Below are 17598 nucleotides of genomic sequence, written 5' to 3' on the forward strand. Positions count from 1 at the left end.
CCAACGATTTCTCACTTTACTCACTAGTAAAAAAGAAAAAAAAAAACTGAAAAGGAGAAAAATCAACACCACCACCGATGTAACCTCGCAGGACCTCGAGGGAGACCTTTCACACAGGGGAAATCCACAGATTTCCACTCCAGTATTCTTCCAAACTTCCACACAAATTAAAGCGTATGATCTAAACAAACTGAATCAGAGCAGAGTGGGGTTTGGTGTGAAACTCTCCGTTCTGGTGAAACTTCTAAAAAAACCTAGTCAGACAGAGTAGTTTAGAGTGGTGGTGAATGGAACAAGAGACTTCCTAAGTAGTGTTTTTATCTCCTCTAGAAGCTTCTTCTACAGAATATTGTATCTGACGCCGGAAACACTGTTTTGCCGAAGTTCTGAGATATCTGAGAGATCTATAAACTGCCTGACCCCAAAAAAGTGTCTTTAGCTTTGATTGCAGCACCTGTTCACTGTGGAATTGTTTCAATAAGCTTCATCAATGTCACAAGATTTACTGTATTTCAATCCAATGTTGCATTCATTCATTTTTCACCAAGATCTTGCAGCAGCATTGATGATGGTAGAGTCTGACCTCCAGCACATCCCAAAGATTCTCAGTGAGGTTAAGATCTGGACTCTGTTGTGAACTCTCTCTCAATCCATGTGTGAAAATGATAAATGATGATCTCATGCTCCCTGAACAATGAACTCTTTCACAATTCCAGCCCCATGAATCCTGACATTGGAATATCATCTTGGAATATGGCCGTGTTCATCAGGGAAGAATTCCAAAATCCATTGATCCAGAAATAACCTGGTCTATATTCAGTATATTCAGGTAGTCAGCTGACCTCATTCTTTCAGCACATACTGTTGCTGAACCTAAACCTGCAGACCAACTGCAGTCGGCCATGCAGTGAACATAGAGAACAGTGAGTAAAGAACACAGTGTTTAAAAACTCCAGCAGCACTGCTGTGTCTGATCGACTTTGTGGTACCAAAACAACACATTACTTACACTTATACTTATACTCATACTTATACACCACCACCACCATCTTTAATTCTGCAATTCTAGAGCTACAAAGTATATAGAAAGGTTATATAGAAATTAATTCTCAGAATTAACATCATATGTGTGAACATGGGCAGTGCACAACAAAAAAAAAACAGGGAAAATTTGAAAGAAGTTTTAAAACTGAAGGAAAAGGATGAAGTGATGAGGAGCGTTAGTGCAGAAACGTGCAGGGCAGCAGGGCTTCTTCCCACTCAGGCCCATTCATCACTGCACTACTCTATTGCTCAGGTTTGTTTTTGGGAGAACGTTACTAAGCAGTGAAGCAGCAGTAAAACCCTCTCTCCCAGCCGGCCGGCCAAATGGTAGTAAAGTGGGAGCCGCTGTACAAAATGGCGGTCGTTTTTTTGTCGGGCTCCGCTCGGCAAGAGAAAATGGAGGCCGCCGCCGTGTTACTCTAGCATATTTCATTACATCATACTTTCCTCTCTGCCATTTCTGCTTTTCTATTCATGTGTCACGGCCCCTCAAAACCCAATACGAAAAAAAAAAAAGAAAAAAAAAACGGACGAGATTTTCGCTTTGGTTCAGAGGCAGTTCTTCACGCATTTTGTTTTATGCGTTTCTTTCTCTTATTTTTTTGCCTTTTTTAACTTTTCAGCATCACTGGCCTTATTGAGTGTGAGTGGTCCGAGTGTATGTGAGCCAGCCCCCCAACACACACTCACACAAACACACACACACACTCTCCCTCATTTTATTATTTCTCCTTTTCACTCAGCCGTGCCAGGGATTTAGTCTGAGGGCTGCTTGCCTAGAAACTGCTGCAACTCTTGGCAGAAGTGCTTTTGGATATTGAAGATAGCTGACAGAGAGAAACAGAGAGAGAGAGAGAGAGAGAGAGAGGGATACAGAGAGAGGGAGAGAGAGAGTTGGAGTGTGTCCCTCTGTTTTTCTGGCAGAGTGCTGCCCCTTTCAGCTCCTCACAGACTCAGAGCAATGATGGACATGCATTTGCGGTGTGTGTTTGTTTGTGTTTGTGTGTGTGTGTGTGTGTGTGTGTGTGTGTGTTTTTTGGTGTGTGTTTGTTAGTGTTTTGTGTGTGTGTGTGTGTGTGTGTGTGTTGTTTCATTGGTCTAAATTAGGAACAGTAAACAAAGTTGAGTCACCCTAGTCTCCCATACAATGTATACAGTGATATTTCTAGAACTTTAGGGTATATATTGCATCGTAAACTAGGTAGTAATGGTGTATACAGTGATATATACAACTTTTAAGGGTGTATACAGTAATATATACAACTTTTAATAAGTGTATATAGTGATATATACAACTTTTAAGGGTGCATAAAATGATACAGCTATTAAGGATGTATACAGTGATATATACAACTTTTAAGGGGGTGTGTACAGTGATATATACAACTTTCAAGGGTATGTACAGTGATATATACAACCTTTAATGGTGTATACAGTGTTTTATACAACTTCTAAGGGTGTGTACAGTGATGTGTACAGCCTTTATGGGTGTGTACAGTGATATATACAACATTTAGAGGTGTATACAGTGATATATACAACATTTGAGGGTGTATAGAGTGATGTGTACAACTGTTTAGGGTGTACACAGTGATATATACAACTGTTTAGGGTGTATACAGTGATATATACAACTGTTAAGGGTGTATACAGTGATATATACAACTGTTTAGGGTGTATACAGTGATATATGCAACTATTCAGGGTGTATACAGTGATATATACAACTATTCAGGGTGTATACAGTGATATATACAACTGATAATAGTGTCAACAGTATTATATATATAACTGTTAAGGGTGTATACAGTGATGTATACAACTGTTTAGGGTGTATACAGTGATATATACAACTCTGAAGGGTGTATATAGTGATATATACAACTCTTAAGGGTGTATATAGTGATATATACAATTGTTAAGGGTGTACACATTGATATATACAACTGTTAAGGGTGTATACAGTGATATATACAACTGGTTAGGTTGTATACAGTGATATATACAACTCTGAAGGGTGTATATAGTGATATATACAACTGTTTAGGGTGTATACAGTGATATATACAACTGTTTAGGGTGCATACAGTGATATATACAACTCTGAAGGGTGTATATAGTGATATATACAACTCTTAAGGGTGTATACAGTGATATATACAACTATTAAGGGTATATACAGTTAGACATATACAACTATTAAAGGTGGATACAATGATAAATGCAACTATCATTATTGTATACATTGTACAGCTATTAAATGTAAATGAGTGTATATCGTAATACATGCAGCTATTAAATATGTTAAGTTGATATTAATGGAGTGTTCACTAATATATCAGTTTCTAGCTGTTTCTAAACCCAAGTGTCTTCGCCAGAAACCTTTGAGGAACCTTTATTTTAATGAGAGCTGCTGATGTAGTGCAGGGTCCTGCTGCCAGGTGAAGTGCCAGCCAGAGTCTTGAGTCATTTTGGCTCCATCTGAACATTAGAGATGCTTCTGTTCACTTCTGAACTCATCCTGCTCCAGATCCTGTCCAGTACACCATTAATAAAGGCGGTGGTCCAGTTCCTCCAGCATCTGCGTGCAGTATACAAACACATGTTACAGAGGAGATGGTTCGCTTCAGATCACGAGCAGCTCCTTCATTTACTCTCCATCCGTCTGCTACAGGTTTACCTTGATGGTTACCGCCCTTCCCAGAACTCAACAGGCTTTTTTTCTGTAGTTTAAGTAAACTGTAAGCTGCCGTTTCTGTTTCGGAGGTTTACCACCAGTTTTCATTTTGTGGTAAATCCACTGAGGTCATGCTAGCGTCGTCTGATCTTCATGCTGGTCTTTGACACATTTATGCCTACATCCTGGAGAGACCGGAGGGTTTTGATGCGCTCAGCAGATTTGCTTCAGCGTGGAAGGAATTATTCGGTCGACTACCGTCGTCTCCATCCATGGTTCTCCAGGTTGTTTGTGGTTGCTAAGCTCACCAGTGCACTCTCGCTTCCTAACAGTGTAGCTGCAGTTGAGGTTCATTACCTGCTGTATGGATGAAACTACTTATCTGGTGCATACGATGATTTATGATTTATGATGATATATAAAAAAAATCATATTATTTTCATTTATTAAGGGGGAAAAAATCTACCAAAAACAAGCTGGCCCTGTGTAAAAAAAAAGTAATAGCCCTCTAATCCTAATAACTTGGTTGTGCCACCCAGAGAAATATTTACAGGTGGGCTTGCTGGTGTGCTTTGGGTCATTGTCCTGCTGCAGAACCCAAGTTCGCTTGAGCTTAAGGTCACAAACTGACATACATTCAAACAAACATTCTCTTCAAGATTTTTGGTAGAGAACAGATATAACAGATCAAACACCTTTCAAAAAGTTCCACTGTTGTCTTGTCATTCCACATAATATTTTTCCAAAAGCTCTGGGTATCATCAGGATGTTTGTTGGCAAATGTAAGACAAGGTTTTGAGTTCTTTTTGTTCAGCAGTCGCTTTTTTCTTTAGAACTCTCCCATGGAAACCATTTTAACTTTTTTTTTCTTTTTTGTCTTTTCTTATTATTGAATTGTGAACACTCACCTTAACTGAAGCAAGGGAGATCTGCATATCTTTAGATGTTGTTCTGTGTTCTTTTGTGACCTCCTGGATGAGTTGTCCATGCCCTTTTGAAATCATTTTGGTAGTCTGGTCACCACTGCGAAGGTGGAAGGTTCCTTCAATGTTTTTACATTTGTGAATAGCAGCTCTCACTGTGAATCACTGAAAAAAAAAAACATACAGGGGTTGGATAATGAAACTGAAACACCTGGTTTTAGACCACAATACTTCATAGTCCCAACGGACAGTTCTGGTGGAAACAGGAGAGTTGAGGTGCACATTGAATTTTGCCGTGATTTGATCAGCCGTGGTTTAATATTTTTTGGATACAATCCGGGTTAGCACCTGAACATCCCTTTCAGACAGCTTCCTCTTACAGCGTCCACAGTTAATCCTGTTGGATGTGGTTGGTCCTTCTTGTTGGTATGCTGACATTACCCTGGATACCGTGGCTCTTGATACTGTACATCACAAAGACTTGCTGTCTTGGTCACAGATGCGCCGGCAAGACGTGCACCAACAATTTGTCCTCTTTTGAACTCTGGTATGTCACCCATAATGTTATAGTGTGCATTGCAATATTTTGAGCAGAACTGTGCTCTTACCCTGCTAATTGAAGCTTCACACTCTGCTCTTACTGGTTCATTGTCCAACCCCCTGTATTACGATATCGTGCAGCTCTAATACACTATCGTAGTAGCTAAACCTACAGCATGAAACGCTATATATATAAAGATTATGTAAGGTTTGTTCACTTGCCAGGGCTTTCTTTTTTTGTGCTGTGTGAAACTGTGTCACTGTCCGGTTACTTATGACCGGCCCTGTGGGAGCTTAACAGCCAGGAATCAACTGGCCTACTTTTTACCAGCAGCAGCAGAAGAAAAGCTCACTTAAAACTGACCCTACTGGACAAAACCGGCATTTCTACGGTCAGCGTTTACATGCATACGTGTGTTTAGTAACGAAACATGCTTATTACATGAATAGCAGGCACAATGGAACGCCACGGACAATTAAAGCCATTATGCCATCCAATAGAATTAGTGGAGTCGTTCCCATTCCCACTATTAGCGGTGAAGTCATAGATGGTATCAGTGTATCAGCGTGTGGTGTGTTACTGTGTGTGTAAGTGAGTGTGTGTAGCAGGTCGCGGTCAGCCTCATACCTGCAGGCCAGGGAGAGAGCGTGTGAGTGGTAATGGTGCGTTGCGTTCTTTGGGCGCTAAACTCAAACATGTGCAGTAGGCCAGGCCCCCCCCCCTCGGCTTTGATCTGGACGTGGAGTCGGGCCTATCAGATACGCAGCGCTCCTATTTATTTATCTGGCTTTTTACTGCCGTCTCTCTGAACCCCTGCCAGAGCCCTCGTGGTAAACTTTGCATCCCATGATTCGGCATTCAGAACCCCCCCCCCCCCTTACTCCACTTCCACTCCGCCTCCGCCTCCTGAGCTGTTTAGTGTGTTTATCTGTGGGGTTTTATCTCCATGTGCCGCCAAAAAAGCCCAGTTCTGCAAATAAAAAGGTTTTATGGCTGGATTAGGCTGCTTTGTCCTTATCGCGCCGCTGCGATGTGTAGACACGCTGGCACAGCGGCTCAATCGCTGTGCCAATAAAGAGATTTCCATCGGATTATGGTCAGGCCTTGCCAAACAAGCCGAGAAAAGGGGGAAGAAGGAGTGTTTGGATGGGTTTGGGGTGTACTTTAGTACGGCGTGTTTCTCATTTCTGCGGTTTATGAAGTGTTTGACTAAGCTGGGCTCTGACCGGATGCAGTGGTGTGGCTGAGTCTCAATATTTTGCATTGATTTATGAGGTTATAGGGCAGCTGTGTTCCCATCCACAAGTATATGCTATATAGATACTAAACTGCCACTGTCCAACGTTTTTTTAGTTTACTGCATAATTTAAACATATATACTCTTCCTTAACCCTTGTGTGGTGTTCATATTTTTGTTACTCGTTTACTTTGTTACTTGTATTTAATTCAGCAAAATTAAGCAATTTTACATTAAAATGCTTTACACATGCTCGCTTCACCTAAATTGCAAGCAATATAAACAGCTTACATGGTGAATATTTGCCCTTTACGTTTCTTATGTTACATTTCTTTCAAAAAGTGCTACTCTTTTTTTAGTAGTTTTTTTAATAAAATGTAAAAGAAAATAAACTTATTCACTGATTTACAAATGAAGCAATGTTTATTAGCCCTTGGCCAAACATACTGTATGTAATATAAATGTGTTGGGGGGGGGGGGGGGTGTACAGTGTGTGTTTATCGAAAATGTGTTTTGATATATGTTTTTCACAAAAAATGAGCCAATGCCAACGAGTTTGAGTTAGAAAAAATATTTTTTTAGTATCATTTAATGAAAAATGGAAACGGGTCCCACAGACCCGAACACCACACAAGGGTTAATTACAGTTTTTGTGCTGTTTTTGGAAATACATTGTTTTCATTGGATAGTGATGATATACACTAAATGGACGAAAATATTGGGACACCTTAAGTATAGAATTCAGGTGTATAATAGCAACCAAATACAGGTATGTGTATAAACACTTATAATACCAGACAAGAGTGTTAGATATATAGAGAGAGGAAGAGTCACGCAGAATGGCTTTCAGTTAACAGCTGTGCTGAACTTGTCAAGAGTTTCAAGTAATTACTTGAATTTCTCGTCTCTTAATAAAGTGTTTGAGAGCATCAGTTAAAGTAAAGTAGTGAAGAGGTAGAGTTACAGGTATACAGTGAATAATAGCTCTATTTGAGTAATGTTCTAATACAGATTATGAGAAACAAGAACTACTCAACTACATAAATATACAAAATCTCTTATAGTGATAAAGCCGGTGTTGTGCTGAAATCTGCACCCCCGCCAGAAAAAGCTCCCCCTCTCGGGAGAGCGCACCCACATCTTCTTGATAAAAGTGGAGATAATTTCTTTTGCTAACTTTATTTTAAAAACGCGCTTCAGAGAGGGGGTGCTTTTCATGGCGGGGGTGCAGATTTCGTATTTTAACACAATTTCTGCTTTTTCTGTGGGACATATCCCACACATCCTTCCCAGTTCCTACGCCAGTAGAGGTAGAGACAGTTGCTCCAACAGATCACCAGATACACTCATTGAATACTCTTAATTTCAGAAGAAACAGTGAATATAAGCATGTGTTCTGATGCTTGTATCCATATACAGTGCAGACTGTATTCAGGGTTAAATGGACTGGTCCTTTAAGCCGCGTGGTCACAGCGTGTGGTTCTGCGTGCTTTTGTGCAGCGGTGCTGTACGAGTTCGTACGGGTTTGTGGGTTTGACCTTTACCTGTCACCACTCCCCTCAATGTTTCAATTAAGAAAATCTGCTGAGTCGGAACTTATCTCTCTCTCTCTCTGTCTCTCTCTCTCTCTGTCTCTCTCTCTCTCTCTCTCTCAGAGGCAGCGGAGCAGAGCAGTAGTCCCCGAACAGGTATTGGTTCAGACCAGGAGGACAGTCGAGCCGCCACAATGGGTAAGACATTCATCTCAACTGCTGACTCAGATGTTCAATATAGATATCCAGTATAAGCTCCATAATACCAGTCGCATACACTGCGAGTCTATTGTCACCATGCACCAGGTGCTGAATATTAAAGAAGCCAAAACTTTTTTTTGTTGGGGCCAGAAGAAGAAATATATTTGAAGTCACGGGCAAATAATGAAATATATACTACTTTTAGACTCTTTTGCCCGTTTTTCTGCGCTAGAAATGCGCACTCTCCGCTTTTAGACTCTTACCCCGTTTTTCTGCGCTAGAAATGCGCACTCTCTTTGCTTTTAGACTCTTTTACCCCGTTTTTCTGCGCTAGAAATGCGCACCCTCTACGCTTTTAGACTCTTTTACCCCGTTTTTCTGCACTAGAAATGCGCACTCTCTCTGCTTTTAGACTCTTTTACCCCGTTTTTCTGAGCTAGAAATGCGCACCCTCTACGCTTTTAGACTCTTTGGTCTGTTTCTCTGCGCTAGAAATGCGCACCCTCTCCACTTTTAGACTCTTTGCCCCATTTTTCTGCACTAGAAATGCGCACTCTCTCCGCTTTTAGACTCTTTTACCCCGTTTTTCTGCGCTAGAAATGCGCACTCTCTCTGCTTTTAGACTCTTTTGCCCCGTTTTTCTGAGCTAGAAATGCGCACCCTCTCCGCTTTTAGACTCTTTGGCCTGTTTTTCTGTGTTAGAAATGCGCACTCTCTCCGCTTTTAGACTCTTTGCCCTGTTTTTCAGCGCTAGAAATGCGCACTCTCTCCGTTGTTAGACTCTTTTGCCCCGTTTCTGACACCTAGCGTTCAAACTTTGAATCTCACATTATAAAAACCTGCTTAACAGCGGGCCAACTTTCATTCTATTTCTAAAATACCTCGCGGGCCGCTCCAAAAAAGGGCTGTAGTTTGGACACCCCTGCCCTAAACTATATATTTTTTATAAAAGTAATGAAACACATCAGTCCTGCTTAAGTTTGCTTATAAATATTTCCTACCTCTGGAACATAATCAGGAAGGAGGAAGATGGATGATCACAAGCCACCAAACTAAGCATAAAGTTATCCAAAAGCAGTGTGTAAGACTGGTGGAGGAGAACATGATGCCAAGATGCATCATGAAAACTGTGATTAAAAACCAGGGTTATATTGCACCAAACATTAATTTCTAAACTCTTAAAACTTTATAAATATGATTTTTTTATTATTATTATTATTATTTGAGGTCTGAAAGCTCTGCATATTTTTTTTTTGTTATTTCAGCCGTTTCTCATTTTCTGAAAAAATAAATGCTCTACATTACAATGTTCATTTTACTCAAACACACACCATAAAATTAGAGAAATTGATTCAGAAATTTAGAAAGTGGTCTCTTCATTTTTATATATTGCTTTGAGGTGCAAGGTAGATATATAATGGCACTCTTTTAGTCAGTGCAAGCCCCACCACCCCTATACTCAAACCAGTTGCACAAACAACCCCCCCCCCATCTACCCCCCCCCCCCTCCCTTAATTCTTCACCCAGGACTGGTGGTACTTCTTTACGAGTATCTGAAATAATTTATTCATCAGTATATAGCTTGATGTTGGACCTTAAAAATTATTATTTTATGGAATTATGATCATAAATATGATTCCAGACTAAAAAACAAAGACGCCCAAATCTTACCAGTATGTTTCTGTGTGTGTGTGTGTGTGTGTGTATGTATGTATGTATGTTGAGGGTGGGGGGTGTTTATATGTGTGTGTGTGTGTGTGTGTGTGTGTGTGTGTGTGTGTGTGTGTGTGTGTGTGCGCATGCTGCAGATTGTGTGAAGCACGGTGCAGGTCATGCTTGTTGATGCGTGAGTTACTGCAGTAAGAGCTTTTCTGCACTGTACTAACATCCTGTTTACACAACAGAGCTTCACGAACCCACACCCTGATACACCTCACACACACACACACACACACACACTCACACACTCACCACATTGCTCATACACCCACTTCAGTGCACCCACAAACACATGTTCTTTACCCACATAAAAACACAAGCCAAGCATGCTAGATCACAATGTGTCAAATTATAAAAAAAAAAAAAAAGAATCAAATAAATCACAACAAAAATCATTCTCAACTCCATTACGCACTGCTACTTATAGCTGCTGCTTCACCTTGTAGATAAAGTAAATTCAGAGACAGAAGCTTTAAGTTTGTGTTTGGTCATCATCTAGTCCTAGTCATCAGTGCTCACAGGAAGCGGCCTGTAGACTGGATGTTTCTGGTTGGTGGACTGTTCTCAGATCAGCAGTGACACTGAGATGTTTAAAAACTCCAGCAGCACTGCTGTGTCTGATCCACTCAACTAGCCCTGGTAAAAAAAAAAAATATATATATACTAAATTGTACTTAAAACATATTGAGAAATGTCTATGTATGCTGTAAATACGTACAACATAGTGTTTTTTAAAAATAAAATAACTACTATGAAGTAAGCTGAGTTTAGTTTAGTGTTATTTAATCTACATGGGTTGGACAGTGAAACTGAAACACCTGTCATTTTAGTGTGGGATGTTTCATGGCTAAATTGGAGCGGCCTGGTGGCCAATCTTCATTAATTGCACATTATTGCACCAGTAAGAGCAGTAAGAATGTGAAGGTTCATTTAGCAGGGTAAGAGCACAGTTTTACTCAAAATATTGCAATGCACACAACGTTATGGGTGAAATACCAGAGTTCAAAAGAGGACAAATTGTTGTGTTGTGCACGTCTTGCTGGAGCATCTGTGACCAAGACAGCAAGTCTCTGTGATGCATCAAGAGCCACAGTCTCCAGGGTAATGTCAGCATACCACCAAGAAGGACCAACCACATCCAACAGGATTAACTGTGGACGCTGTAAGCGGAAGCTGTCTGAAAGGGATGTTCGGGTGCTAACCCGGATTGTATCCAAAAAACATAAAACCATGGCTGATCAAATCATGGCAGAATTTAATGTGCATCTATACTCTCCTGTTTCCACCAGAACTGTCCGTCAACACAATAAATTATTGTGCTCTAAAACCAGGTGTTTTAGTTTCATTGTCCAACCCCTGTACTTCGACAATACTTGTTTACATATATACTTTTGTTCTTTTTTAGCCAAGTGTAAGAGTAACACAATAAATCACAGATCCATGGTTACCCTAGACTACCATGAGAGACCACTGTCCTGAGCGTCCAGTGAGATTAGCTGGCAGAAATGTTAGTAATTGTTCCCCTAAGAGTTGGAATAGTCGCATAACACTGCATAACACTGTGTTTCTTGTCTTCACAGATGGGCCTGAGTTTCAGGAGAGCTTCATCACATCGGGAGTGTTCAACGTGACAGAACTGGTGCAAGTGTCCAGAAGTAAGAAGCTCATGTGTCTAAACTCTAAAGAGCTGGTTGACCACTAACTTTCCCCATTAAACACTAACAAGTCAATGTTCTGTACTGAACTAAGACTGTTATGAAGTACGTTTTTCTTTGTCCAAACCAGTGTATCTAAGATTATCTATGATTAGAGTTTGACATCAACCCAAACCAACTGTTTTTTAACGGCTATCAACCAAAATTCAACATCTGTCTAACATAAAGAAGTTGATTTCAATCCATTTTTTTCCTACAAGTATCTGAGTTTCAACATATTTACAATGCTGGAGGTTGATATCAACCCAATGTTGCTTTTTGACAGAAAATTAAACATCTGCCTAATGTTGAAGGTTGATGTCAGCCCAATGGTAGTTTTTACGAGATGTATGATTTTGACTTCCATCCAAAATTCAATGTCTGTCCAATGTTGGAGGTTGATGTCAATCCAACAATATTTTTTGGCTGATATCTAGCTTTAATTTTCAAGCAAAATTCAATGTGTACCAATGTTGGAAGTTAATGTCAAACCCTCTTTGGTTTTTGACACATAACCAACTTTGATTTGCAACAACAATTCTACATCTGTCCAATGTTGGAGGTTGATGTCAATCCAGCAGTAGTTTTTGGCAGATATGTAGCTTTGAATTCCAACCAAAATTCAGCATCTGTCAAATGTTGGAGGTTGATGTCAACCCAATGATAATTCTTGTCAGATATCTTGCAGTGATTTCCAACTAAAATTCAATGTCTTTCCAATTTTAGAGGTTGATGTCAACCCAACTGTAGTTTTTGACAGATGTCTGATTTTGATTTCCAACCAAAATTCAACATCTGTCTAACAATAGTAGGTTGATCCCAAGGCAGTTTTCAATTTAATTTCTAACCTGAACGTTTGTCAACCGTTTTCTTTTGACAGGCATCGGTTCTACTATGATTTCCTACCATAATTCATTATCTATCCAATGTTAAAAAAATTCATTTCGAAGTGTAGTTTAGACAGATATCCAATCTTGATTTCCAACCAAGATTCAGCATCTAACACTGGAGGTTAATGACAAGCCACCATTTTTTTTTTTTTTTTTTTTTTTGTCACATACCCAACTTTCATTTCCAAGTTAAATTCAACATCTGTCCAGCATTGGAGCTTGGTGTTGACTCATGGCTGGTTCTTGAAATATCCAACTCATACTCAACTGATTTCCAACCAAGTATCAACATCTGTCCAACACTGAAGCTCGATGTCAAGCTAACACTGGGTTTTAACACCCAGTTTAAAAATTCAACATCTGCCCAACATCTTTCTGATGTTAAATTGACATCTGCTGCCCGTCTATTTGGGGTAGAGTTTAATGAGTTGAAGCAGGACATAAACACAGTCACTCTCAATGTATCAGCAGAGATCGGCTGCGTTTAGCGCTCTGTTCTGAACGTCCTGGCACAGCTCTGGGGTTTGACTGTTAGCTATCGTGAAAGATGGCAGGTTGCCATGGTTACATTGCCATTTACAGATGCCATCTGCTTTAGATATGCTCCAGAGTGTCACCCCTCTCATATGAAGTTAATGTAACACAATTACAGCCTTAAACACCATGCGCATGCACAGCATGTCAAAAGTGAGAATTTAATTATCACTTTTATTTTCAATTAAAATGCAGAAAAGGTCAGAATAAAGTGGCTGTGTCATAATGTTCTGGCTATATTTAACTTCAATGCTTAGCTTCATGTCTTAAGAGCAGATTTTATATATATATTTTTTTCAGACTTTAATGTATTTTGGCCCAGAGGTACAATATATTGCCAAGGAGTGTCTGCTCGCCTGCAATGAGTTTGGTGATATTCTGGAACCCCATTCCATAAAGCTTTCTAGAGCATCATTTGTTCTGAGACCTGGAAATAGGAACATGGAAGTTGTAACTCATGGTTTTAAATAACAAAAATAATAATCTATTATTAAACATATATTTTAATTTCGCACAATGTCTTTATAATATTCAAAAAGTGTTCTTAACACTAGATGTCAATGTTAAAGCGAATAATTTGGACGCGTTGTTTATTTTTTTTTGCAATTCATTATGGCAACAAATTTAACCCCAATTTACGCTGTAATCTGCCAGTGCAACCTGCCCAACGTGCGGGATCTGGTCTTAATCCTAGCCAGCTATTAAATATACTTTTTTATTGTGCTAAACTGCTGATTAGGTGCAGTTTAATATGCTAGCTATTAGCTAGCAAATATACTGCTATGAACAAAACATGTCTCGGCTGCTCCACGCTATTTACACACTAAGAGTGCGATATGTGCAGCGTTCACTGCTCGCAGCCGCATGACTCTGACATTTAATATTACTGTGCTGCTTATCCCATTGTGAAACACTGCGTTTGAAAGCGCTGCGGCAAATTTTGAGTGTTTTGTGTTAAAGCAGCTTCACACTGCACAGATATACACACTGGAACTGGAACACAGAATCTTTTTGCTATATTTGCGTTCTTGCTCCTACGCCAGACAGCTCCGACCAATCAGAGGAGACATTGTGCTCTCCTGAGTTTTGGTGCGTTTAGGTTTATGCCTGTGTGAAACCAAACCAATTAAAGGTTTTATCAACTGATCCGGACCATAGAAACTATAACACAACTACAGGTGTGAAAACACTCTTTTATACTCAAAATACGCAAATTAAGTTCTAATTCAGAAATCCTTACAACCAAGCTGAATAAAATAAAGTAAAAAAAAGTTTCGTCTATACAATTTATGATGCGTTCTTATTTTAACCCCCTCAAACATACAAGTATATTTAGTATTAGTATTTTAATTGACATCATCAATATATAGAGAATTGCACTTTACATTTCTTACATTCATTCTTTAATTTACATTTAAAAATCTAATATGATATAAAAACCTGCGTCTTAAGAAGAACAAGTGTGATTAATAGCAGTTAATCACAGAATATTGTTGTGAATAATCGGATTCCATTTTTTAATTGATTAACACCACTAAAAAAAAAATATATATATATATATATATATATATATATATATATATATATATATATATATATATATATTAGGTTAGAGTGGCTATAAAAGCAGGTTACTTCTCTTAGCTTGATTCTAGTTAGTATAATTACTTGTTACTTGATAAGTGATTTAAATGTAAAAAATAATAAATGTTCAGGATTGAAAAAAGTCTACATAAAAAATATAAATTAGTTGGTTGGCTTTAATATGGATTTTTTTACTGTATTACTTTGCATTTTACATTTTGTCTAAAGCGGCGAAGTCTTGGAAAAGTAATGGAAATGTATTGGTGAAAAAGTGAATGAACCCTGTATATATATATGGATGTTGGTGTATCCTCAGTGAGCTCCATCTCTACTAAAGGCTCAGTGGATGAGAGAGAGAAAAAGAGAGAGAGAGAGGGTTCGGATTGGAGCCGATGTGTCTCCTAGCTGGGTCGGCCGTGTTTATCCAGCCAGCCTGTGCACAGCTGGGGTCTGCGTGCAGCGCCAATGGATGGCCATAACTCACATGATCACAGCTGAGTCTGACGCAGCTCACATTACTGCAGCACCGTAACGCTGGAACAGCCTCAATCGCTTCAATATGAACCATCCCGGCCTCCATCCACAGAGAGAGAACCGGGCATCTGTATTCCCCATCCTCATCACACACACACACACGTGCCTTCAGATCCGACATAATTGTACGTATTTCCCAGCAGACCGTAATCAGACGTGACACCTCTTCTCCAGAAGAGACAGAACCCTGCCAGTCTGTCAGACGTAATTGATCATATTTATTTGCAATTATCCTCGTTCCCGCTGGGCTCTCCACCGTCCGACTGTCAGCGAGAGACGAGCTGAAGGAGGGAGTGAGCGAGAGGGCAGGAGTGTGTGTGTGTGTGTGTGTTTAAGAGTGTGTGTGTGTGTGTGTGAGAGTGTGTGTGTGAGAGTGTGTGTCAGTGAATGAGTGATGGAGTTCTGTGGAGAAATGTTACTATATCTTGGAAAGTGAAGTGAAGGAATCTTAAATAGGCAATCTAATGTATAATATTCCTCATTATGGGATTGATGTAGGAATATTATTCATCTTATTTCTAGATATTTGACGTATATAAAGTGATCTTATCGAGTCTGATGACTTTGAACTACTTAAAGTGTTCTGCTCTGTTCTTCTATTCATTTTACTTTAATATATTTCATTAATTTTACTTGGTAAAGTCACTTTTATAAAAGTGAGGCCTCACACTGATACTATGAGATATTCAGAGGAGATTCAAAGAGGAGAACAACTTGCAATTGACCACCTTAAATACCTTTTCTCATGATTGGATACACCTGGCTATGAAATTCAAAGCTCAATGAGGTTACCAAACCAATTTTGTGCTTCAGTAAGTCAGTAAAAAGTAGTTAGGAGTATTCAAATCAATAAAATGATAAGGGTGCCCATACTTTTGCACCGGTCAAATTTTGGTTTAATGCATATTGCACATTTTCTGTTAGTACAATAAACCTCATTTCAATCCTGAAATATTACTGTGTCCATCAGTTATTAGATATATCAAACTGAAATGTCTGTTGCAAAAACCCAAATATTTAGAACTAAAAATGATTAAGATTAATAGGGGTGCCCAAACTTTTTCATACGACTGTACTATATATTGTATACTTATCATAATAGCGCAGGTTTGGCAGGCAATTATACAAAGTATTAATGAACTTTCCTATTTTTTGCTATTATTTGCTACACTGTATTGCCAAAAGTATTTGTTCGCTTGCATTGTCCGCAAGACCTCATGGACTTCAGAGGTCTGCAGAAAGTTGGTTCCTCTGTGCACTGTGTTCCTCAGCATCCTCTGACCCTGCTCTGTTTTTTTACACTGACAGAGCACAGAGTCACTGTCATTCCCAGTCACTTCCATTGTGTTATAATATCACTGACAGTTGGCTGTGGAATATTTTGTAGTTGGGAAAATTCACGGCTTGACTTGTTGCACAGGTGCTGAATCCTAGCAGAGTATCACTCTGGAATTCACTGAGCTCCTGAGAGCGACACATGCTTAGATTTCCAATATTTTCAACAGCACGGTTAGCATCAGCGCTAGCCACGGTTAGCAGTGCTTAGTGCTAGTAAATGCTGCCCGACAGCACTACACTGAGGAACCCTGAGTGTTCCGGTAAGCAAGGGCACTATCAGCTAGCGGTTCATCCCACGTAGCTTGTTTTAACATGTCGAAAACATGCAGACTACAGTCCAATAAAAAAGAGCTAGCACTGTGATTAGAGCTAGCACGGCTAATGCTAATACTGCTCCAGCCTTGGTGCTGGAGAAACTTCACAGAAATTCCTGTATAACGCTGTACTTCAGCAGAGCGCCTTTTCTGCTCCTTAATACATGACTGGTAGAATTCATACATAAAGCGCAACGGATTATAAGGCACACTGACAATTTTGTGGAAAATTAAATAACTTTAAGTGCGCCTTATAGTGCGAAAAATACTTAGGATAAAATCTTTTTTAATACACTTGATTTCAGAAGAAAGAATAAATAGTGTCCCAAAACCTTTGTCCATATAGTTTATGTGCTAACATTTTCTTTGAATGTCATCTTTAAAAGACTCTATATAAACATACTCGTAACACATTATAATGCATTCATAAGGCATTATAAACATGGCTATACATATTTATAAAAAATGTATAATTCATTATAGCAATGCTTATTATGCATCATGAACTGTGATTATAATGCATTTATAGCTGTGTTTATAACTTATGTTTATAACATATGTTATACATGAATACCAAGAAACTCAGTCCCAGCTTGCAGACTTTATCATGACTAAAATAGCTTCCAACTTATAAACACACCCTCAATAATCCTATAAATATATTTTTAACCACTCATAAATTATTCTTGTCTTGAATATATAATATTAGTTATAGTCAATTATAATGTATTATAACAGGTCTTTGTGCGCTCTAAGTAAAGTGCCAGACTTTCATTGTAGGAGTAGATTATTAATGATAGAGATATACTATTTTAACATAAATATTATAAGCACAG

General features: G+C 39.1%; 1 protein-coding gene across 2 annotated transcripts in view; it reads left to right on the top strand.

Moving 5' to 3' along the window:
- nfic (nuclear factor I/C) overlaps positions 1-17598 on the top strand; it is a 200365-nt gene that overhangs the window by 126121 nt on the left and 56646 nt on the right. For both annotated transcript variants that reach the window (XM_022670218.2, XM_022670219.2), the window contains exons 3-4: positions 8078-8152; positions 11455-11529. In XM_022670218.2, the coding sequence (XP_022525939.2) occupies positions 8078-8152; positions 11455-11529 (150 nt within the window). The remainder of the gene's footprint in view (positions 1-8077; positions 8153-11454; positions 11530-17598) is intronic.

Source organism: Astyanax mexicanus, chromosome 12 (genome assembly GCF_023375975.1).
Source record: "Astyanax mexicanus isolate ESR-SI-001 chromosome 12, AstMex3_surface, whole genome shotgun sequence".
Lineage (NCBI taxonomy): Eukaryota > Metazoa > Chordata > Actinopteri > Characiformes > Acestrorhamphidae > Astyanax > Astyanax mexicanus.